General features: G+C 45.9%; 1 protein-coding gene across 1 annotated transcript in view; it reads right to left on the reverse strand.

Annotated features, from left to right (window-relative positions):
* Positions 1–2,715: 2,715 nt before the first annotated feature.
* The window catches only part of Mib1 (E3 ubiquitin-protein ligase mind bomb 1), a 562,176-nt gene continuing 539,773 nt past the window's right edge, over positions 2,716–25,118 (reverse strand). Inside the window, exons 17-22 of the mRNA XM_077690076.1 lie at positions 23,467–23,728; positions 17,978–18,056; positions 14,710–14,796; positions 12,562–12,675; positions 6,325–6,443; positions 2,716–3,561 (exon numbers count right to left, since the gene is read on the reverse strand). Coding sequence (XP_077546202.1) covers positions 3,421–3,561; positions 6,325–6,443; positions 12,562–12,675; positions 14,710–14,796; positions 17,978–18,056; positions 23,467–23,728 — 802 coding nt within the window. The 3' untranslated portion in view covers positions 2,716–3,420. The remainder of the gene's footprint in view (positions 3,562–6,324; positions 6,444–12,561; positions 12,676–14,709; positions 14,797–17,977; positions 18,057–23,466; positions 23,729–25,118) is intronic.

Below are 25,118 nucleotides of genomic sequence, written 5' to 3' on the forward strand. Positions count from 1 at the left end.
CTTTTCAAAACAATCGAAATTCCAGTCATGGAGGTGTCAGGACATTTGGCGAAGGCTGTGGTGAGCAAATACCTAGGAGTGAAGAAGGCCTATATATGCCAGTACACTGCAAAAAGCACTGAAGTGTTCATAAACCTAACTCCTGTAGTCAAACAACACCACCACACTCACAATTCTTCACCATTTTTAACAGTGGGAGCCTTTGTAAGCTGTGAGCTAACAAGCAACTCATGCAGGGGTTTCTAAATTGCTACCTCAACTAGGAAAATTTGATGTACATTCCTAAATTCCATTCTACTTTTATAGATACTACAAACTGGTCTTGGACTATTGCATTTTCTGACAGAGCAGTGGAGAACAGTTCAGACAATCAGTGAGTGGCAGTTATCTACACGTCAGGTCCACAGATAGGTACTAGCTCTTTCAGAGGGGCTTCACCACATACAATACATACCAGTGACATCATGCATATAGACCATTCAACATTCCTTATTCTGAGAGGTTACAAAAAGCTCGTCATCACGTAAAATGACACTTCAATTGCAACAGGAACAGGTGCAGGCATGTTGCTTACGCGAGAAGGATTTGTCATGCACTAGCAATTGAATACGGCTCTCAGAATGACACTTCACAAACTTGCACACCACTGCGGTTCTGACACCATCTTCAGTTACCATTCATCTCACCAATAAATCACACGCCTAGAAATAAGAAGTAGTAAACGCTCTCCTCCTTCGAGATAAACACATCCAGAGCTCATAGCATTGCTGCCAGCATACAAATGAAACGGAAGGCGTGTTATACTGGCATTATGCCTGTTAATTTTGGCATTCAAGCAGTTGGTTAAGCACAAGCTCACATTCTGCTGATATATGAAGTTAAACACTCCAGTTTTGAACTCCGATATGATGGTATATGTTACGAAAAGTAATAATAACAAAAAAAAAAAAGAGTGCATCAAATACTGGGTTAAAGTTCACCCCCCTTCACTCCAAGCGGGCGGCGGCACCATGTGGAAGCACATTTTTCAAACACTGTGAACAACTGACACTAAACGCTTCCATGCAGTCTGCTGTTGTCTCAAACAGAGTTCACTACAAAGACACGGCGTTGTTCCATTCATTCGCACCTTTACAATATAAGCTGCTACCGCACCAGCTGCACACTTTAACCTGCCAGCTATACTCCTCAGTCAAGGCAAATCCTTCTAAAGTTCGCACAAAAAGTACCAAATTTAACTGAACTACATAGAATGAGGAATGGAACGCAGTTATAAGGCTATAGACAACAAGGCTAGCATGTTCTGATTTTGAAAGTAGAGATTTTCGTTTTTGCTTCTAGTAGGTGTAGGCCCGGTAGCGATAAGGTGAACTAAACAAGCTGCTTCTCTCGTGCAAACAGATCAAATAAAGGGATAACCACTGCTCGCATCTGCTAAAAGGAAGTTGCAGAGACGCTCTAGGCAGAGCAATGCTGCCAAATGCACCTTGGTTTTCTCACCAGCTTTATTTGGCCTTGCAAGACTTCCTGAAGGCACCACCCAAAACCAACCACCGCACTCCTCTCTAAGAAAAAAAATTGCCATAATAAGCCCCTGAATAGTAGTTTTTATAAGATACCCTTATCCGAGCAAATAAATTGATGGGGTGAAATATCGTCGGCAAGGCTACATGAAAAACTGTGGGCTGTAGATTAATGCTTCAAGCTTAGGTATGTCCTGTATCCTTCCAAGTACACCACGATCAGTTTTCCAAAAAGGCAGAAAATAACCAGTTAGACACGACTCAGTAAAAAAAGCGCCTGACTAGTCCAGTCTCTTTTTCATACTCTGAAGTCCGTTCCATGTATATGGTACCCAGCAGGCACTAATCGAAAAGCATCACAGTCACATTCTCCATAAAGCATCGAAGAAACGCAGTAAAAAACGGATAACGACAAGGCAGAAGACACTGCTGGTGCTACTGCTTTTCGTTTTACTAATCTTAAAAAGGAAAGTCCGAATTTAGAGATAATTCTAAACTTGGACTTATGTTTGAATTCAGAACTGAATTACACTTAAATCGAAGTAAATGCAAAGCCTGTTGTTATTTGAGCATGCAGCATCTTCATGTACTGTCCAATAAGCTTCACTGTTCGAGATGGTCAGCAGTGTTTTCACTCAACGCACGTCAATACTAAAATTTCCGCGTACCTTCTACTTTTTTGAGAGTGACGGAGATGGCGTGTTAACGAAGCAACGTGCTCTAAGACAAGCACGAACAAGGGCAACAAATTTACCAATTCTGTGCCCTAAACCAGTCCAAAAATTACAGTTTTGAACTGCTGGCTAACTTGGACGATTCATAGCCATCACTGACATTTTCATCAGAAAAACAAGGCAGACGTTATAATGGAAAACGATTTACACCCTAAAGGGGAATTTTCACTGTCTATATCGAACACTCTTACACCCTACGAGAAAACGCAGGCAGTCACCCTTAGTGTGTACAGTGTAGCATATACCCTTACACCAGGGCCGTACCCAGAGGGGGGGTTTGGGGGTTCGAACCCCTCCCGAAATCTTTTCCATGCAGCACGTAAACAATACTTACTGTTGGTTTCAGCAAAACTATCCCCTTCCCAAAATTCATAACCTCCCCCGAAAAACATTTCTGGGTACGGCCCTGCCTTACACCCTAGCAAAAAAAAAAAAAAAAAAAAAAAAAAAGAGCCCTAGGATTTAAAGGCAGCACAGAGGAAGTGAACTTCAAGGCTGTCGAGGGGACGAAAAGAAGATTAGAATGCTGGTGGACGAAAAGCAGAGAGGGGAATATTGCCTCGGACAGTTACCACCTGTAACTGTAATGTACTTTTGAGGAAATAAAATCTTGTTTGTTTGTAACAGAAAAAAAAAAGTATTTTGTGCCTAATAAGCGTTTTGTGCCTTCCCTAAGCAGCGCTAGTATTAAACCAAGAGTATAAAACATAGCTATATTAGTCTTTTCTTGGTAAGATGACATGTCATCACCCCGCTTCAAAGGGGAAACCAATAGCAATCATCATCATCATCATGTGTTTTTGGCAGATTGTGAGGGTGTCTGTTTTAGACAAAAATCGCCCTTGAGGATGTAAATCATTTCCCAGTGTAGCAAAACTAAATGCGATAGATGCAATAGTCCCCTCACTCCTGTTCCCCAAAAAGGTTTCTTCAAAGACAAAATGTTTCTTCAACACTCCAAGGCAGTCAACTGAACGACCCATAATTATAAACGTGTTAGTATACAAGCTTGGAAGAGTGAAAGAGAAAATAAATCACACACAGGCACATGCACGATAAGGCCTAGATAACAAGATCTAGGACCGTGACGATCAGGAGGACCGAGGCGACTGCACGCGGTCTGGCCGGAGAGAAGGTGGTGGTCACAGGCCGGCCGCGTTCAGTCAGTAGAGCAGGATGCGCTTCTCCACCGACTTGCGGCAGATGGGGCACTCGGACATGCGGTCCCCGCACATCTGGCACGTGCCGTGGCCGCACAGGAAGATCATGTTCTTCAGCCGGTCCAGGCACACCGGGCACATCGTCTGGGGGGGAGGAGGAAAAAGCGGCAGAGGAAAAAGCGGCAGCATTATAATTTTTCCACCTGCGGACCTGGCTTTAGCTTTTTACGAACGCCATGGATGACCCAGAGGATGATCAGCTATGGAAGCACGATGGTGAGGACCTCATCTGACAGCAATGAGTGTAACAATGAGCTGAGCTCATTAGACAGTGGTAAAGGTAAAGGCGGAGTTGAATAATTAAAGAAATTGTTTATAATCTATCTCCAGTTGTTGCCCTGTTATATATTCAGCAGTCACAATGGTACTACAGTGCATTAATGTGTAGATTTAGGCCTCACTCACGTATACGTCACACCTGAGTGACGTTTGGAAGAAAATGCCGGTTACACGCGAGCATAACGCCACAAGAAGCAGATGAAGTGTAAAGTGGCACATAGTGCTCTTACGAAGGAGTGTGCAGCCCGCAGCCTCCCTCGCGCTGTAATGACTGCTTTATAAATACATCGATACGTTGCTTCAATTTCATCCAAGGTTCTGCCATCGCAAAATGATACACAGTGTTGTTAAACTAAATGAACAACTGTGTGGTTGGCGACAAGCAAAAGCCTAAATTCAGTGAACTGTTTAGCAGGAACTGAGGATTAACTTTGGGATGAAAGCAGGTGATTTCAAACCTACGGTGCTTATACAGTCTACGCTCGTTACAGCGGATCCTGCAACAACGGACTTCCAGTTACAACAGACCATTCTTGTTGGTTTTTCTGGTCCCCGTGCATTTTAAATGGAGTCCACTCCGCTCATAACGGACCCGGCTAGAGCAGACTATCGGCTACGACAGACTAAATTTTAGGCAAAAATTGTTTCGACTGAATGTTTATAGTAGACTTCCGTGGGGCCGGCACCCGATATGCGTTTTCTTAGTTTTGTTTGGCAAGAAAACTGTTGTCTGGCAACATAGTTGGCTGCTGGGTCGTTGGCGCAGCCAAGCCAAGCCAGTGGCCTTGTTTTTGTGTGTGTGTGTGTGTGTGTGTGTGTGTGTGTGTGTGTGTGTGTGTGTGTGTGTGTGTGTGTGTGTGTGTGTGTGTGTGCGCGTGTGTGTGTGTGTGTGTGTGTGTGTGTGTGTGTGTGCGTGTGCGCGCGCGCGCGTGCTACCAGCGGCATGAGCGGCGGGGTAGCTGATTTCACTGACGGATAAATTAAGCGTAATAACGCTGTTGAACATGGGGCGGAACAGGCCGACATCGCCAGAAGTACAGGCCTGTCTACGCAGACGGTCCGCTCGACCGTCAAGAACCAGGCTGCTGCCGATGAAAGCGACTCCGGTGAGATTTAACAACAGCGCTATCGTATACGCAAAGTGGTGCACCCGAAGTCAAATCTGCCCTCGTCACAGTTTTTTTATGTAATAAGGAACTCGGGTTCAGTGAAGTTTGGTGGTTATTATTCCCACGCATGCATTGTTCCCATTCTGTTCGGTGAAAAAGGTAAGAAATGCCTCAAGTAGGGGGGGTTGTTTCCCATCCATTGTGTGCAGTCCAATTTGTCTAACTTTCGATTTCACAGCTGTCCTTCATCCGATTATTTCGTATCAGCTGTTCCAATGACCAGACTAAAATTATAAAGAAAATGTGGAAGCTGCCTTGGGGGAACGGCAGGTGGCGATCCAATTTGTTTCACAAACGGTTTCAGGTAAACCTGCCTCATCATGAAGGGATTTAAAACAGCCTAGCTAATTCTCATGGCCACAACTGGTTTTTATAGCTGGTTAATATTTGCTGCTAGTTATATTCCTGCTTTATTTGCTCAGCTATCATGCACCTTTAAACACTTGACCGCATCCACTAGGCCTTTTCTAAGTGCAAGTGCTAGGCTTTGGAAACGGTGTTTAGGCGATTCTTTGCCCTTGTGTGAACACTGTGCAGAGGTGCTGCAGGCATGTAGAAAGAACAAAGTGTCTGTATCATGTACCGCATTTTCTGGTGTATAAGTCGCGTTTTTTTTTGCGTTTTTTTTCTTTAATTTTCGTTGGTGCGTCTCATCCATCGGTGTGACGTATGTGTGGAATAAATTTTGTACGAGGTGGCCGCGCGTGGTTCGCGCTCGAAAAGGTGCCTGTGTGCTACGTGATGTCAGCGCACGTTAAGAGACACAGCTCTATTGTCTAAATGAATGTTAGAGAGTCGGAGGAAGATGGCTTCGATGGTTTTGCCTAAACGCTATCTGTAAGTGCATGCCATCTGTGTGTATCAATAAATCATTTTTGATAAATTAGTTCTGTCTAGACTTTGGGCGGTAGATGCACATGTCTAGCACTGCTTACCGGGGGATGCATTCAGAGTCGGCACCCGCCGCAACCATGTTACTTTCGCCGCACTCTCTAACAAACTGATCCTCTATGAGTTCACCTGATTAACAAGTGAGTTTTGTACACTGGTGCATCTTATACACCGGTGCGATTTATATACGTTTTTTTGGGGAAAAACTGCCATTTTGAGGGGGGTGTGACTTATACAAAAGTGCGACTTATAGACCGGAAAATACGGTATATGCAATATCGGTCAAAGTACCCACTTTTCTGCTCATACACACCTTGTCCCTCACCTTCCCCCAGTTGGATACCACGGATGTTTATTTCCGGGTTAAGAGGGTCTGTTGTAATGGGCGTAGACTGTAGCAGATGGCAGGAATGCCAGATCAAAAGTAACGAGTTTCCAGTTTCCAGTTGCACGAACAAATAAAAGGTGGGAGGCGGAACAAAACTGTCCTGCCGCTGCACAGTAGTACCTGCTCCTTGATATCTTGTAGCTGCTGCTGGAGCTTTTGATAGTCGTGGACCGTGTTGTCGTGGGCCCCGTTGTTCATCAGCGGACCGGGCACTCCGGAACGAATGGGTGCAGGAGGCGCTGCAAAGAGGGAAGGAACGGTTGGAATGAAGCGGAACTTGGGCTACACAACACTGAAGAAGACTGCCAAGCATTGCGTTAATACAGACTCCCAGCCTCTGTCCTTCTTTGTGTGATTGGGAGGGTATCAGACAAGCTGGCGGGTAAAGGGCCGCGACGGCAATACACCACTTTGCTCAATTGTCTTCGCTAACTCGCTTAGCTACATTCCAGCGGAAAAAGACATCTTCAACTGGGAAAGCGCAAGAAATGTTGAGAAAATTTCAAATTTTTGCGCTGCAGTGATGTATCATGAGCACGAGTGATGTCATATGGGCCAGCACTGAAAACAACACATTTATCGGTGCGTTAACTGCACGTTAGCGTTCTAGTGATACGACCGAACGGAACTATTGAGGCCCCACTAACGTTGCCCAGCCATGTTTATTGTTGGTGGCTTATGCCGGCAGTCACCAATTGCACAAACAAGATTCTGTGATGCCATGGAGAAATCCCTAAAAAGCGGCTGGGAAGTTGCCAGCGGTCCATGTGTTTTTCTTAAAGGGACCCAGCAACACTCTTTGAGCAGTGCAAGTAAGCCTGCGCGACGTTCAGATTACACTGCCAGGAATACCTCAGCCAAATATTACACGCGCACGTGAAGCGGTGAGCTCGCAAATCGCTGTGAAAAACGCGAAAAGACCAACTGTGCTCTCTTCAGTTTTCCTCATTATGCACCCCTGGCATGGCCCAAACGACGTCATTGGGGCCATGGCTGTCTTATTGACTGTCGCTGGTCAACTTCGCGGCTTATTTCTCGTATTTCCTGCGACAATCTGCCATCGTCGGCGCTGTGTACCAACCTCTTCTATGCCTGAACCTGTATGCACAGTTTTGGCGTTTCTTTTGTGTTTTGAGTGCGCACGGAGTTTGAGTGACGAACTCAATACTCCCCTTTTAACGAGACCACTCGACAACAAATGTTTATTGCTTCAAAAACGCTCTACCAGACTGAGCGCGCGCTTGCGAGCAGGCAGCCATGCCTGCTTTTTCGCGGCACCTGACTGGACATAGACCGCTCCACGGTGCAGAGAAAAGGAGATAATTCCCCGGCCTGTGGTGTATCGAAGCCTGCCGAAGAGAACGCCGCGAGCCGCCTCCCTCTCCGGGAGAAATCGCGCAGTTTTTGTCGTGTTGTCCGCGGTTGAGTTGAGACGGAACAATTAGGCGCGATTTCTCATCGCGCGTAGTTCCGGTGATAGTGAATGGATTTTCATAATTCATGCGGCAGGAGGTTCCTGGGACAATAGACTTTACCCCGAAATACATTCCGTGTAGTCGATGGTAAGTGCTGCAGGGCCCCTTTGATATCTCTGTTATTTGTCCAAAGTTTGTGATGAAACTGGCATCCTTGTAATCTGGACAAAGCAGGCTTTTTAATGAACTGAGCTTGCACTTTGTTTCCACGGCCCCTCTAGGACTGTGGAAATGTCCCCCCTTTTTTGTTTTTGTAGTTCTTCGAAAATTAAGGAAGGGTGACCTTGGTCTGTTCGTTTGCTTTAGCGAATGTTACCAGTGGCATACCGACGAGCCGATACCGGGCAGCACAACTACCTACTCCATGACCGCTCGGTGCCGAGGATTACCAAGTGTGCGGCTACCCGCATTCGTGCATTCGTTGTGAAACGGCATCTCTGTGATTGGGAATGCATGAGGGGTGTGCGAATATTCGAAACTTTAGCATATATCAAAGCACATAACATGACGTTCCATTTGGCTTTAAATCGAACAGCACTCGTAGAAAACTGAATAAATTTTAAGCAGTATTTCGAAGTTTGAAAACACAAAGGGCAAACAGTTGTTTTTAGTGTGCACGGATAAATGGAATGGTACCTAATTAATGATGACAAATACTTTGCTAAAACAAACGCAAAATATATTCTTTCCAGCGAATCAGAACTGGTACGGCAGTGCACTTCTGGCTCTCATGATCGACAGCCACAAACATGTACTGGCATTCTAAGATGCCGGTGACGGGCTTTTCCGCATGGCACCGGTGACGTGCGGCCAAACGGCATAAGGGGACTCACCTGCTAACATCCTTATGGGACTTAAAGGAGCCATGAAGAGAAAACACAAGTTTGGTTCATTCAAAAGATTGTCTCGTTAGAATCATACTGACACCACTTTTAACGTAAACTTCGCTCAAATAAGCTACATAATTAGGAAAAACGGGAATGGTCATGCGACCCACCAGCTCATTTCCCGCAACAGAACCTGTGATGTCACATGGGCTAAGCTCTGCGATTGGCGGAGGCTGGCAGAAGCAGACGCAAATTAGGTAGAGCTTACAAACTAGACGAACGAGCGATTTGCGCTTAAATTTAGGGCACATTCTTTACAAAGCAATAGGAATGATGGGACAAACAGTGGAAGTTACGAAAGCACATGTAAACATAGAAGTACTGATGCGTTCTGCTGTTCGTACTGCGCACAGCATGCTTTGGTTTAGCTGCACAGCACTACGGGGCTTGGGGTTGTCTCAGACGACACTGGCCGATTGACGCAAGCAACGGTGTCTTACGTGACCCCATTTGTCGAGCCAGCACTGTTTCAGGGAACAAATATTTTCTCCCAGAACAAAAACAAGCCCGGTTTAAATGCGGGCAAAAACAAACCAAACGCTTGCCACGGTATGGTGGCGCCATCTAGGTTACGGAACGTAAAGAAACGCGGGAACAAACCAACACCGCTACAGGGTGGAGACAACCTTTGAACGGTCCCGTGCCGCCGCAATTGGGCCAACGGGCTCAACGCGTTATTCTTTTCGTTTCCCACGAGACTAGCAACGCGAAACAGACAATATGATTCGAACTTCTTCAGTAAACCGCGTTGCGGCGATAATTTTAGCGCGGTTTTGACACAATGACTTGCTTCGGCGGCGAGCGAGCAACCAAACATGGCGGCGCCAGCGTTACGTGTCTCTACCCTGTACGGCGGATGCGTGAATGAAGGTACTCTAGGCTGCAGAGCGGTCGGTTCCCGTGATGTCACTTGGGACCACGATAACGCACGATTGAGCGGGAAAATCAAAATTTTAACCTAAATTGTTTAATTTCTCTGTGAATAAAGCACCGTTTTATCCGGACAAGCGCTGGGGGCACTATAAAACACGAAATCTTTCGAATAAAACCAACTTGCATTTTCTCTTCATGGCTCCTTTAACTACTTCATGACCCACAGGCTTAGAAACCATCACGCACCAATACGAAAAGTTTTGCAGATCCACGAAAATGCTCTAAATGGCCTAGATTGCTTATTTTTTGAATATCTCAACTCTGTAGTGAAATACAGAAATAAAACTCACGCTTGCTAGACAGCTAGTGCCATCTAGTGGGAACTAGATAAACCAAAATGCGTTCCTTGTTTACTGCTTATTTCCGTAAGGAAACGACCTATTTCCAAAAGAAGCCAGCTATGCCATCAGGAAGATTTTTATGCGTCTGTAAAAAATTTCGCAGTGCTACAGAATGCTTTTTCAGCTCATGGGTGATGAATTAGCAAGCTGCTCAGGAATGCAATCAGGTGTTCGTTTAGCGCAAAAAGCGCTAAACCATGTCTTCGTTTAGCGCAAAAAGCAGACAAACAGCGTGCTCTTAACTCTGAACGAAGCCACGGGTTCACGGACCCCAACTATCCCCTCTTGTCTCCTTGGCATAGATCCAACTCCGTCCTTGTGCTTCTTTTTTGCCATCCTGATAACGTGGGCGCCCTAAAGGTGCCCAGGATAACACGCTCTTGACAACAAACCCCAGTTTTCAAATCAAACGACGCCCAAGGACTACCTTGTCTAGCTTTACACTTCTAGGAACCACGAAAACGCCTTCTCACAAAAAGGTGCTGACACTGTGGACTGGTGAAGGTACTTTGTGGCCATGTAAGTTTATTATCCTACTTGTGTGTCAGTTTTGGTATAAACTCTTTTCATGGCTTTATTTCAGGCATGACATGCCCTTCACGGAAAAGATCCTTGTGCATGTGGCGATCAAGTGTGTTATGAAATTAAAATTCATGTATTAATCCCCATCATGCCATGACGGAATGCCTGAAAGGGTTGATAAATCAGGCTAGTTTTTCATGCATTGCGCTGTCCCATATGCCCAGTTTTTCTTCCTGGAGGTGACACAAAAGTTCGCAAAACTGCCATTTACATTTTTTTCTCAAAAGGGAATCGTGTTTATCAAATTGCGTGTGCCAGCTTGTAAGATTATAGTATATTTATAATATCATTACATCAATACACTGAAGCATGTGTGGTTGAGACCACTACATAAGATGAAAGTTGCCCCATATAAATTTATTACCATTATTAAAGCTAAAAGCAGCAGGATAGTTTCTGTACGTTTGTTTCAGTCAACAGAAAAATTCAGCAACGCCTCTGAAATGAGCCTTCCATTTTTCGATAGGCTACCCAGGTGAAAATATGTTTTTTCTAGCTGGATTATTGAACCAGAAATTTCCTCCAGCTATAAATAGCAGAAGTTCTCGCTAGAAATTCAGTTCCTGGTTTATTTCTAGCTGGATTGAGATTTACTTCCAGCTAGCATTTGTTAGTCCAGCCAGAAGAAAAAAAAAACCCCGCAAGCTGGAAATAATTGTTTCTAGCTAGACTAAGAATTTTTCTAGTTAGAAGCTGACGATTCCAGCTAGAATTTAAAAATCTAGTCAGAAATGAAGCCGGTAATTATGATTTCTTGATAGAAATGCTCTTTCCATTTTCACGGGGGTAGATACTGGAACGCGTTTGAGACACTGTAAATTTCAGTTTTCTCACTCAAAATCACCAAGTGTTCGCTTTGATTCGAAAATATTTGCTTCGACCGGAAACTAGTATTTGAAAAAAATTACTATTTCCTGAAAAAAATTACATTCGCACGTACCTAGGATGCATGAATAGCTTCGTTAGTCAGGTTCAGCTGCACTGGACCTCGCTGTAGTGGCATTTACAATACATAGGGAAGATAGGATTCTGGCCGGGGTGTTGTGGACACGCATCTCATAAAAACAAAGTGAATAAGACTACTGTCTTATTCATCTGTTTTTCATCTGTTATTCATCTTACTCAACTGTCTTAAAACTGTTTTTTTTTTAGTTTTCGCTTGTCCTCTTGTGCCACGTGACGAGTGTAGCAGCAACCAGTATCAGCTAGCACGTGAAATGCATCGATGTTGTCAAAATGAAAAACGAATGTGTACACAGCTGTTGTGAAGGCTACTACCTGCTTCGGTAATGTTGGTCTACACTCCTGCCTTCTGCAATTTTTTTTTTAAAGTTTACAGCGTGCTTGCACACTGAGTCAATGGTTCAGAAGACAAGATGTCTTTTTCATTAGAAACATTAGCTTAACGTGCATCGTCATTCAATCTACTGTGCCTTGAGCGCAACGCACAAGGGCAAAGAGTCAGATTCCGCTCTGCATTTCACTGCTAACCTTTACGCAAGTATAAGCAACAGGCAGTTAAAACGTATCATTGATTATGCTTGGAGGAAATGTATTAGTATTACAGGATCACCACTACGGTCTCACACAAAATGTGACCTGTGTGACCTGCAGCAGTTAGTACCAAGGGCCTGCACTGAGCCCAAACAACAAAGTGATACCAAGACGGACAGGTCAGCAACTCCCGCAAAAGCACAAACGCTACCCCCGCCCTTCCGAGCTCAGTGGTCCATTCTGTTGCTATGATGACTACACACAGCTGCTGCCAAAGAAGGAAGGATAAGAGTATAGTACAGGAAAGACAGGGAAATTAAACTCCAGAGAAGAGTCCGGTTGGATACCCTACACATGACAAGGGAAGTGGGAAAGGGGGATTAAAAGAGAAAGAAAGGGTATATAAAAAATGCGGAAGGGAGATTAAGGAGCAAGAAAAAAAATACAGAGAAGAGGCACGTACAAGGACAAAAGAAGGCCTCGAACTAAACAGGCAAACTGACCAGATGGGCAAATGAAAGACAGTGCACGCTCACCCGACTATTTTGTGTCACAGCTAGGCATTGCCCGTCGCAGTCCCAAAAGGCCACAAAAGCCTTGCCTGAACTACTGCTTCCAAGACAGCCAGGGCGAGACTCCACTCACAGTTTTCATTCTTGTCGGCGGGGAACTTGGAGATGTTGAGGGACATGTCGTTCTTGGGCAGGGCACCGCGCAAGTTCACCGCTTTCTTCTTCACCTCCAGGTCCTCGGTGTTGGCTGGACGGAGGGGGGCGAGAGAGGGAGAGGGTGCGTTGGCACAAGCATTTCACGGGCCCCAACAAGCCTGTGTTGTTTCATCATCATCATCATCACTATCACCAGACTATCTACGCCCACTGCAGGGCAAAGGCCTCTCCCATTAATCTCCAATTATCCCAGACCTGTGCTAACTGCGACAAATTTATCCCCGCAAACTTCTTGATCTCATCTGCCCACCTAACTTTCTGCCGCCCCCTGCCACACTTGCCTTCTCTAGGGATCCACTCTGTTACCCTTAATGACTAACTGTGTTCTGTTGTTTAGTTTGATGTGTTGTTTAGTTTGTGCTGATGCCAGACTGAGTGGCAGTACTGGTCAGTAAGGTAAGGGTGCACGACAATGGCCAACTACAGACTGGGGTGATCGACACACGTGACGTTGAGAACTGCCCCTCCTTGAATATAATCAGTGCATGGCTTCGATGATACGTTGCTGCACTCCGGTGAGAGCTACAAGAAGACTGTGCCATTGCATGTCGCTGAACAAACAACATGAGAGTTACATTAAGGGAGGGCATTGCTTTTAATACTATTTCTTTTAATTTTTAATTAAAATCTGTGAAAATTGACAGTGTTGCTGCTTTTCCCCCACTAATTTCAGATGTGCCGTTATTTTTTGAGCCGGTCAAGTAGTTCCCAATATAATTAGAGGTAGTAATTAGCCATTTTTGGAGGAATGATAGACAAAACAGTGCTGGCCATGAAACTGTAATGTTTATATTTCTCAATGCTATGAACCCTGGTGAGTGCAATAAGAGAAGCAATTTCTTTATGCTCCACTTGGAACTAATCTTACAGCTCATAAACTTTGGGGTTTGAAACAAGCATTCGATGGTTCCCACTGGTGCCACCAAAGTTTAATGAGCTGTAAGATTAGTTCCAAGCGGTGCATAAAGAAACCACTTCTCTTATTGCACTCACCACGACGGTTCATCGTATTGAGAAATATAAACATTACAGTTTCATGGCCAACAGTCTTCTGTCTATTGTTCCTCCAAAAATGGCTAATTACTACCTCTTATTATCTTGGGAACTGATTAACCGGCTCAAAAAAGAACAGCAGATTTGAAATTAGTGGGCAAAAAGCGGCAATGCTGACAAGTTTCACAGAGTTTAATTAAAAAATAAAAGAAATAGTTTTAACAGCGATGTCCCCCCTTGATGTTTTCTTTCCACGTGCACGTTTCTACCTCTTTCCCTATCCTGGCCATTGATGGCGTGTATTTTTTAAACAGCTTATGCGGCATTGTAGCCCAACTCTTTGTGCTACACTTTCACTTGAATAGCTTAATTTAACAGCTGAATAGTTCTACTGCAAGCTGCGCATTTTGTTGTGGCATTCTCAAAGGGGCCTTGAAGACAATACACACATTTTGTTGATTAAAAAAAAAAGCCTTTTCCCCGGCTACACGACACCAATTTTATCGCAATGTTCACAGAAATAGTGAGATACCAACCACTTTGTGACCATTTCTTTATGATGTCACAGAATCTTGTTTGTGTGTATGGCGGCTGCGGACCTCTGCCACCGGCCGCCATGCACACAACTGGGAGATTGTATGCTCTAATGTATGACTGGTAGATTGCACGCTGGGGCCTCTAGTCCTTTCTGATTGTATCACTTGAACGGTTTAGCACATTGATAAGCAATGTTTTTAGTGCCAGTCCATATGCCAGCACTCCTGCCCATATAACGTCACTGTAGTGAAAAATTTAAAAGTACTTTAATATTTCAGCATTTTTCAGATAAAAAGTGTTTTTGACAGCTGCAATAAAAGCTGAGTGAGTTACAAAAGGCTAGTTCTTTCAGATAGGACAAAGTTGCATCGTGTCTCCATGGCCTTGTTCTTGTTCTCAAAGCATTCCTTAACATAGATATGCCCCGATGTGCCTAAACATCCGACCCCCAGTGAGCAATGGAAAATTAAGAATTGAACAACAAAAACGTTTAACAGCTCTGTTGATTATTTCCACTGAATAAGAAAATTCTCACCTTTGCTTCCGCAGCAAACAGCAAACGGAACCATTTTGTCAATCTGTGCGCGGCACTGGACACACTTCTTCATCAGGGACGCGCAGCCTAAACAAAGAAGGGTTAGAAGATAGAAAGAGCAAATTGAAACGTTTTCTCGCAAATTGCCAAAACCAAGAAAATGCGACACAGGCACTGGAAGCAGAGTGTTATGCGCAATTTCCTCTGTGACTCCAAAGCTTGGCAGAAAACTAGTTGGGTTCTCCGGAAATTGGGTACTACTGGCCCTATAAATCAAAAAAGATTTGAAGTGTATAAAAGACGAGAAGCTGGGGCGTACGAAAATTTGAAACTTTGAACACCCCGCAAATAGTGTTTGCGATCCACTATGCTGCTTTTCCGTTTGAAGTGTTCCAAATTTCCCGACAGTTGCAATTTACGAATAATAAAAAAATAAAAGTTAGCTCTACCACATGATACGCAAACTTTCAAGCTTCACTGCATGCCATCGCATGACTTGGAAGCTAGGGGGGGAGGGGGAGGAGAAAGAAGGAAAAAAAAAACAAAAACAACATCAACGTTTGTAAGCCCTGCACAAAAAAAGTGTATGCTAACTTTGGCGTTTACATTAGCTGAAGCGGAATGCTACTTGCATAAAATTTGTAAGCCAAAAAGAAGTTTCCCATCAACATAGTAACAAGTGAATTACTACTTCCTGGCTTTTTGCACTGAGGTCATAGCAACCATACAGGTACTACAGCCTTGTAGTATTTCCTCTATTCACGGCATGTTGAGGAACCCCCACTTCTTAATAGGAATATGCACCAAAATTTATTCACGCTGCTTTGCCATCTTGCCTTAACCTCGTATTTTTAGATTTTTTTCTTTTTCATGCTATCTTTACCTTTTTTTTTTTGTGTGAATCACTAGCGCATGAGCACACAGGTCTGTGAAGCCCCGACAGCCTCAGTTGCCTTCTTTTCCATATAGTGTTTTAGCAAACCTCCACACACTAGAGCAAAAGGTACTCATATTCGTAAACATTCAATTAGATTCACAGTCAGTTTTTACTGTTGTTATTCAATTTACAGTCCAAAATTTCGCATTTGCACACCGCTAGTAAAGGCTAGTTATATTCTTGCTAAAACGCCATTCTATTCGTGATAACGATGACTTCGGTAACAACAAATGATTACAGAGAAGTAACATATTAGCTGGCTAGATGCCTGCATGCTATTCAGGAGGAAAAAAAAAAAAAAAAGGAAGCTCACTCTAACGGTAGCGAAGCTGTATGCAACCTTCACGACTATCACGACGGTTTAAGTCCACGATTGCAGCCGATTCGCTTCTTCGCTGCCACCGCAACAACCCTTACCCCATCATTGTTGCTTTAAGTGAGAGCTGCCTTCACTTTTTTTGGAAGTGATATTCATTGGACATCACATTGGAGAGGCGTATGCTATGACCTGTTTTTCTGGTTCCAAGCAAGTACAGTTGAACCTCGATATAACGAACCCCGATTTAACGAAATTCACCCGCCGCGGTGGCTCAGTGGCTAAGGCGTTGCGCTGCTGAACACGAGGTCGTGGGTTCGATTCCCGGCCGTGGCGGCCGCTTTTCTGATGGAGGCGAAAAGCAAAAACGCCCGTGTGTTCGAGATTTCGGCGCACGTTAAAGATCCCCAGGTGGTCAAAATTAATCCGGAGTCTTCCACTACGGCGCGCCTCATCACCGGCATTGCGTCGGCGCGTTAAACCCTACAATCAATCAATCAATCAATCAATCAATCGATTTAACGAAATTCGCGATATAAAGAATTTCTTCAAGTTTTCTATCAACATTTTGCTAAATGCACGTATTTTTATCTCGATTTTACAAAGTGATTTTGTGTGGTGCTTGCGATTTAACGAAGTCACGGCAAGAAAGCAAGAACAAAATTCCGGTCGAGGCACGTTTTATTTTGCCTCTCAGAGCCTACATTGAAAACATTCAGTAAAAAGGCTAAAATGAAAGAAAAATGGCAGAAGCTATGGTTGACAACAATTAAAAGTGATGAAACAAGCTGCTCGAACCGCTAGCGGTCATGGATGGCATAATAGTGCATTCACTATTTTAACGTCTTCATCGTTGCCTACGCCGCACCCTCTCTGCTTAGGCTGCCGAAGCCTACTTGAAGTTTTTTTTCTCCGCCTCCTTGCTCATGGTGCCGCTGCTCTAGGTTGTGCTCGCTGATAACCCCAATAATATTTTGTTCGTGCACCATTAGGTGAGTCTTGTAAGCGGCATGAGCACTCCAAGGGAAAGAAAAGTGTTCCGAACAAGAGCCTGAGGAAGTGTCGGTGAAACCGATGGCCATTGAAGTGATGGATGCCATCGACGTCCTGCGGAGGCATGCAGGCGCACGGGAACGTTTATAAGAGCAAGCCTTGTTAGCGTGGTCAGCTTACGAGCGTCACATAAACCCCACCCTGGTCAAGAAACGCCAAGCACTGCTTACGGACTTCTTCACTATGGTCTAAACATCGAGTGCTGGTGGCAATAAATTGCTCTCTTCAAACGTGGTCATCTTCGTTTCACCCGTGTTTCATTAGACAGCTGCAACGCGGAGAAATCGGTTTCTTTAAAGGCTCAGTGGGCATAAAAGTAATTGCTTCAAAGAATTTGGCCGGAAGATATTTATGTAAGCCTTCCGCTTAAAAGCGGGGGCATGTAAGCACTGCTCCACACAATGAAGCGGTCCGCGAACACTCCGCTCAACTCGCGATCATCTCCAGTGTCATGGTTGCATCACGTGCCCATACTGCAGAGCCTTTGTACATAAAAGCCTTTCGAAAGTTTCATAGCACCTGTGGAGTGCTATGGGAAAAAGGAGTGGGAAAAAGTTTCAGGTTTTCAGCCTAAAGGGGGGGGGGGGGGGGGTGCAGCAATTGCAAATTACCACTGTTACGACAGCATATATAAAATTGTGGAACATTGACCGATCCGCAAAAAACTTGATTTTGTTGTCTTTGAGAGCACTGCCCCCTCACATGTACCCCACATGTGCATACGTGCTAACGCTTTCATGTTCTCGCTGTCCACAACATTGACCCCTCCACATAGAGCATTGGTACGACAAATTGAGCAAAGGAATGGCGCAATAACAGATGTGCTGTGGCTCACAAATGGTGGCTTTAGGAGTGTCAGAATGAACTCTCCTTGAAAGAGCAGACCCCTAAATTGTCAGCATTTACGTTTCATATTGAACTTTCCTTCAGCATTTACGTACAAAGAGTACCATACTCCTCACCTTCGCAGGCGCACATGTGGCCACAGGGCTTGAAGAGAACGGATGCCTTCTTGTCCGAACAGACGACACATTCCTCCACCTGTTGAGCAAAGTTGTAATTGAAACGCGCAATTAAGAACTAGTTTCACATGAAGGGGCACACCATGCGACAGCGGCTACCTCACATGGAGTTACGTGTGTGTGTGTAAATGAAGCAAACTACTAAAGCTGCAGCGAACACAAATATATTTTTAACTCTTCATGTACTTCATGGACAGTGGTAATTCTTGAACGTAACGCTGTCCCGATACACTCTGAGTACCTAACCCTCGCCAACATTGTGCATCATAGGATATTTAAGCATTCATATCAGTTGAATTTACGTTTTCCCTCTTTCAACGTTACCTATCCACTTCACCGTGGGCGCTCCTTTCAACAACCAATTCAAACGCAAATATTGCACTAGAAATAAAACGAGATACAGTGTAGACCGCTTATAACGTATGTCGCGGGAGCCGCAAAAATCCGCACTATAAGCGGTACCGCACTATAACCAAAACATGCGTGAATTCAGCCACATCGCTACCTACCTCTCAAGCCATTCTAAATTTTTCATCACCCAAACGCACAGCACCTAAAAACGAAGGCACGGTCTGTATTTCGTATTATTTTTAACATCAGCCGCTGCTGCAGGGTCTTACACATTGCAAAAGCGCGGTATTACAAACGGCGAGCGCGGCTTAAACTTCCGTTGTGTTTGTGTTTTGAAAGACCATGGCTGCGTTTTTAGCGTCTATGAAGATGCCGCAGGAGATAAGAACGCCAGTGGGATTGCGCCTCCACCCCCCCACCCACTTTGTGTTCACGATGCCGAAGGCGGCTGCTTATCAGCGCAACGTACTGGTGGTGGAAATCTTCGGCTCCGCGCGGCTCGCTTGTTCGGAAAGGAAAAGGGCGGTGGCTTATCTACACAGCGTTTAAAGCGTGAACCCCATGGAGCGATTTCCCGCGAAAACATGCAGTGCATGCCGCAGGCGCGGCGACGCCGGCGCGGATACAACTGGCGTAGTGTGTGCGGCGCAGTAAGACGCGGCAACATGGCGTCGGCACTGGCCGTGAAGCGGTGCAGGCAGCTCCAGCGACCACTTCTACCCGCTCGCTGAAATTCCGCATAAGGCGCAAGTAAAGATGCTCAAGCAAGAAAAAAACTGATAATGTGGGCGCAAAGTGGAATATAAACTGCCATCCACGCTGCTTGTGAAAAAGCCCATCGGTGGTAAGCCTAACCACATCTCCGGCGCGGCTAGCCGGCTCGGAGCACTTCGAATCTCCCTCCATTGTCGTTCCATTGGTGCAAGTCGTCAGGCTCCTCCCAGTGCCACGCGAAGAAGCCACCGCGAGCGCGGAATCGTCGACACGAGCATGAAAAAAAAGCACTCACAACGCCGATGTGCACGACTCGTGTGCGAAAACGGGCCATGCGGTTCACGATTAACAGAAACAACTTGCCGCGCGCGGACGGGGAGGGGAGTCGATCGTTATCTTCCGAGGTGCATCAAGCAGGGACAGTTGTTGTTATCACGTACGCGCGAACTAAAGGGTGCCTATTTTTTTCTTCTGTGTCCAAGTTAGGAGAGCAAGGGGTGCGCGCTGCGTCAGATGGCCGATTTCATCATTTATTTTTTTCTCTTGCTACCCTAAAACGATGCCCCAGCTGCGCCGGTCGATCAGCAGACCCGCCGAAAAACCGCACTATAAACGGTATTGTGCTTCGGCCAACCGCATCTTAAGCGGTATGCTTATGCATCGAGTTCTATGGGAGGCAAACCGGTGGTCACAAAAACCCGCGTTATATCCGGTCCCGCACTATAAGCGGTTACGTTATAAATGGTCTACACTGTATAAATTTTTTGGCTCGCAGACATAACGTTACTCTGACATCGTGTAAATATTAGGAAGCGATTTTCTAAATATTAAAAGACATCACTGATCACGCAAGGATAAATCAGTGGTCAGGGGAAGGAAATGACCTATGACCGTATTCTGAGTCCTTCCTCCACACTCCCTCCTCCCTCAACTTGGCTGAGGGGAGGATTCCGCAATGCTTATGCATGGAAAAATCGGTTTCAAGGATCTCCTCCAATGGAGGCTTGAGTGGAGGAAGGACTCAGAATACCAGGGTTAGAATTGAGGCCTCTTTTGTGTGTTGGCACTTTGACTGTGAGCTTCCGAAAGCCAGGGCGCTTCTGTCCTTGTGCCGTTCACTCATGTCGCTGTAGTTGTGACTCAGGCCCCTGCATAAACCCTGCTCCGGGCAGCCGCCACCCAGGGAAAGAGCGGTCGTGGATGCAATGGAGGAGCTTTAGTTGTGACCAAGGTCGAAGATGGCAATTGGGTATGTGTTGCTGTCGCGACAGCAGTCTGCAGGGCTGGCGACCGTCATGCCTTCACGTTTAGGATTAAGTCTGGAACTCGCTCGGCGAGCCGCAGCGTGCCCTTTTTGCCGAATCGCTGTTCGCCAGTTTCCTAGATTAGTGAAAAATACCGCCGAACAAATCTGCCTAATTGCTTTCAGAAGGGGACACACAGTACGCGCAAGCTGAGACCATACAATTATCCCACGCCAACACCCTCCCGGGCTCCACAGAAACGTGAAAAAGAAAGAATGAAGGGGTGATGTGTGGGAGAGGGGCACACACTTTGCTGTGCGCCTCACTCACAAAGCCCCCCCCCCACACGACGTTCATTCAGCTAAAGCACACGTTTCGCCCAATACGCAGACCCATCCCTTTCTTCAGTTAACTTGCAGGAGTATTGACTGTCTACCACCGCCACTTGCACGTGCTTCTACTTACACATACAAAGATAATCTTTTCCCTTTCAAGACTTCATCGTACCAGCCTTCACCGATCAATCACTGCGGTCTCTCTTTTTTACACCGCCAGTTAGTGCGGACCACTCCTTGCTTCCCCGGCCATGCCGTGACGAGTCAATCTACTCTGCTGAGAACGACTCATCCGCCTGATTATTCTGTGTGGCGACATGCCACACACAAAGGGACACAACGCATGCCTTTGGTGTCCCGTGGGCTAAGCTTACCCGAGCGCACCATCGCTTTTGGAGCTGCACCCCTCCGCAATTATCCTGACCCAGGTGCTTCGTTTTGTGTAAGCACCAATGTGTTAGGACAGGCATTGAGTCGTGGCTGTTTTTAAAAGTGACACGTCCGAGAGATATGCGCCTTTGTTCACAGGCGATGTACCAGGCATAACAAGCAGCACGGCATCAGCCGGAAAAATTTCGGGTGGGGTGAAGGGGGGGACTGAAGCTCGATCAGCACCCCTCTGGCTACGCCACTGCTTCTGACCTCCCTTCTCACACACTCCTTGAGAACAGAGAATGAATGTGTGCGGAGTTTAGATCTAACCTACCCACAAATACCCCAGCCAGATATTACAGTGTGCATACAACGGGGGAACCAGAAATTTGTGTAGGAAAAACGGGCAAGGGGGGGGGGCTAACTATGCACAGTTATTGCGCAGGCATATGCAACTTGTCAGGAGGAAAAATCTAGGTTAACTTTTCCAACGAGCAGAAAAAATCAGGACACTTGTTTTGGCTGCAACACGATTTGTACGATATAGGTTACAATGTCTCGACAGTCACTGCTGCCGACGAAAATTCTGCAAATGTCACAAGCTCCTCCTCTTTCTTCCTCTACTGTGCACCTTGTATTACTACAGCAAAGTTCAATGACTGCTTCACTCCACCAATCACTTTTTAGCAGCGCTGCTTTGTTATGCTAAGCTTCTATAGCAGTATCTCCCCATGCTTCGAAATAGAAAAATGAACGGCTAGGCCAGAGCCTACTTTGGTAACGTCCCGTCCCTGATATTTCGGCTGCACTGTTTGCACCATCGGGCAAAGAACAAAGGGACATACAACTAAAAGCCACGACATTCCACATGCTCACATATTCGAAAATTCCTTGGCCGCTTTAAAGGCCAACTGCTCTCAAATTTCACCTTGGCCTAATTTATTTTGAACGTACAGTACGCACCACCAAACCCACTGGGACATGCATGGTAGCCCCATGACATTTGTTGTTAATTAGTTAGAAAAGTTTAGAATAGCTCAATTGCAGGCGATGCTGCACCGGCCGGCGGATCGCGCAAACAGCCGTGAAGCGGAAGTGACACGGCGACCAAAACTGCGTTTTTTCCTACGGCCAGCCAGGAGAACCGGTCGAGCTAGCTACACTGGCTGCACTTCCCCTAAAGCTGCTGCGAGGTCGAAGCGTTGCGAGCAGATATTTGCTCTGGCCGGCTGGCTGCGTGCGCCCGCTCGCTCTTGCCGGCTCGGTGGCTGCAACGTCACTTCAGCCTGGCCGCAATGGCTGCGCTCTTCTCAATTTCGGTTTCCAAATCTCCCATTTTTGATGGTCGTTTGTGCCGCAGATGCGCGTATTTTACCAGTCACATTTTGCACCTTGCAGTCTTTTTAGGCAGCCTATATGGAAATAACGTGTTCAGGAGGTTGAAAGTTTGAGTGCACTTGGCCTTGTTGAAGGCTAAAAGCCTAGTAATTATCAAAGTCTTGTTTACTGCTAAATAAAGTTTGTGTCCCTTTTCCCTTTTTTCCCGGCAGCAGTGGCCACTTTTCTGATGGAGGCGTAAAGCAAATACACCCATTTTTACGACATTTTGGTGCACGCTAAAGATCCCCAGGTGGAAAAAATGGATCCGGAGCCCTACACTGCTGCGCGCCTCGCCGCCTGCGCTACGTCGACGCGTTAAAGTTTACAATCAAATCAATCAATTTCCTTTTGTCTTCTGACGCAAATCACTTTGTCAGGCAGATTGCCAGAGCTTTCCTTCAAGTGCACCCATTGCACACATGTGCGGTCACTTGCAAACCTTCCACTGCGCATGCATCAAACTAATTCTTGTTCCACTCGGGCAGGACGCCGGGTAATTACAGAGGCTAGAGCACTTAGCGGCTTCTCTCGCGACCCCAGTTCAAATGCCGTGCCAACGCAATTTATTTTCTCATTGCAGCAATGGCCATTTTGGTATCCCTCGCGCTGACACAGCTGACTATGACTTATGGACACTTGTGGCCACAGAGTAAGCATATACGCATAGAGGCGAAACGGCCCATTGTGGCCAGCGCGAGTGAGCGACCAGATAATGTCACAATAAAAAGCAACGCAGGCTACAAAGCTTCATAAGTGTGACGGCGAAGAAGAGGACAGGTGCACCTGATGGACAACAAGATACTAGCGGCCACAATTCATTCCGGACCTGCTCAGTGAAACGCCGGTCTCGCCGCCCACGCAGTTTCTTTTCCTGTGACAGATGCTGTCATCTTGACCCAGGCCATGCGCTTGTGACATTATCCTTACTAGCCACGGGAAGAACGGAGGGCACGTAAAACTCGACAACCACGCAGACTGCAGTGGATGAAAGGTTGTCGTGGTTTTTCAATCAAGGCGTATCCTCCCCTCATACCTTGGATCGTGTGAGGACGGGCTCCTTGCAGAGCAGGCACTTGCGGACGCGCGAGGCGCACAGGGCACAGGTGGCGACGTGGCCGCAGGGCCCGAACAGGGTGTCCCGCTTCATGTCCGAGCACACGATGCAGTCCTCGGGAGAGTCCTCTTCTCCCCCTCTTCCACCACCGCCGCCACGCTCCTCCAAGCATCCTCCTCCTCCCCCTCCTCCCACCACACCGGGCTGTGGGCTGGTAGACGGCGTCAGCATCATCTGCGACCTGGGGCGCCGTGCACAAACACCGACTCACACGTGTGAAGGGACGCAGACACTGGTGGTTTCCAACAGCAAGAGTGCGTTCCCTCGCAAGTACAAGCCCAGCGTTTCCTATGAGCGCCCAGCGCTATCTACGGCTTTGCTTGGGACACTCCTTCTACCCTTTTATGCGAACACTAAAAGAGCCTCCGCTAATCAGCCTCAGGGTACAAAGATAAGTGGGTTTTGGGACAAACACAGCAGGTTCAAGCGCCAGCAATGTCAATTTGTTTTTCCAAGAACTGCAATTTTCTTTATTGCACAATGTCCTTTTGGCTCAATTCCACACACTACTTTAATAAATAAAAGTGGTTTGGTATCTTTTAGGCCGATGTAAAGGTTGGGCACTGCATATCGGCACTGAAATTACTGGCGCTGAAATTCCACACAGAAAAATTCAATTCCCTGAGTCATTTTAAACTGATTTTCAGTGTCTTGGTGAGCAGTGAAACCTTTTTATGTAAAAACTGCGGTTGATTTCTCTGTCGCAGGAGTCGGTAAGACACGAAAGTGAAATGTGCAGCGAAATCTGCAGCTGAGCATGATTTGCGGGTCAGCAGCTGTCTTGTGGGTGTGCTTGGCGAGCAACGTTCTGCTGGCGGGTCGCTTCGGCAAAGGTGTACTGGCGTCATTTCTGTGACGGATATGACACCAGTGAAATCTTGGTGTATCCCGGCATAAAACACTTTTTGTTAAAAAAAAAGAAAGCTAAAATTATAAATCAGAGGGGCTAATTCTGTTGGATGCAATGTCAACCCGTAGAACATGGACAGCTGTGCTTGTCCAGGCAACACACTCAGCAACCACCCACTCAATCAAGATGGAGTGCCTACACCTGTTTGTGCTACACAGCAAGGTACTTACCATCATACAACAGTGCATAAATTAGCATGAGCTTCAACCAACAGTTTGGAGAAACAATCAAGTTGTCATATATAACTTTCCCAACGTCGACTCTAAGTACATGAGAGGATAGGTGATAGTGGTTGAACATCACAAGCACAGAGAGCTTGGGCTCAGACAAATCTTACTCTAACTACCACGATAGTAGTAGAAATCTACCTAGCTATGCAGTGCACTAGCAGAATTCACCTTCGAATATAGCTCAAGATTTTTCCCTGAAAGCTTTGCAGAAAAGTCCCCCCTCAACTTTTTAGCAGTCATTCGCCACAAACGTTTTTTTTTTTACATGACATATAATTCAGTTTATATGGTAAATGCATTTGCTGCAAGACCAAATCTGGGTTAGGCTTTGAGTCAGCACTCCATAAAACTGCTTTCTGTACGAATTTCAACCAGGACTCCACATAACACAGCGAAGAAAGATTAGTGCTTTAGTCCTTCAGTGAGTAGAC

The sequence above is a fragment of the Haemaphysalis longicornis genome, unplaced genomic scaffold, assembly GCF_048455015.1.
Source record: "Haemaphysalis longicornis isolate Haplotype H1 unplaced genomic scaffold, Haemaphysalis longicornis Haplotype H1 scaffold_10, whole genome shotgun sequence".
NCBI lineage: Eukaryota > Metazoa > Arthropoda > Arachnida > Ixodida > Ixodidae > Haemaphysalis > Haemaphysalis longicornis.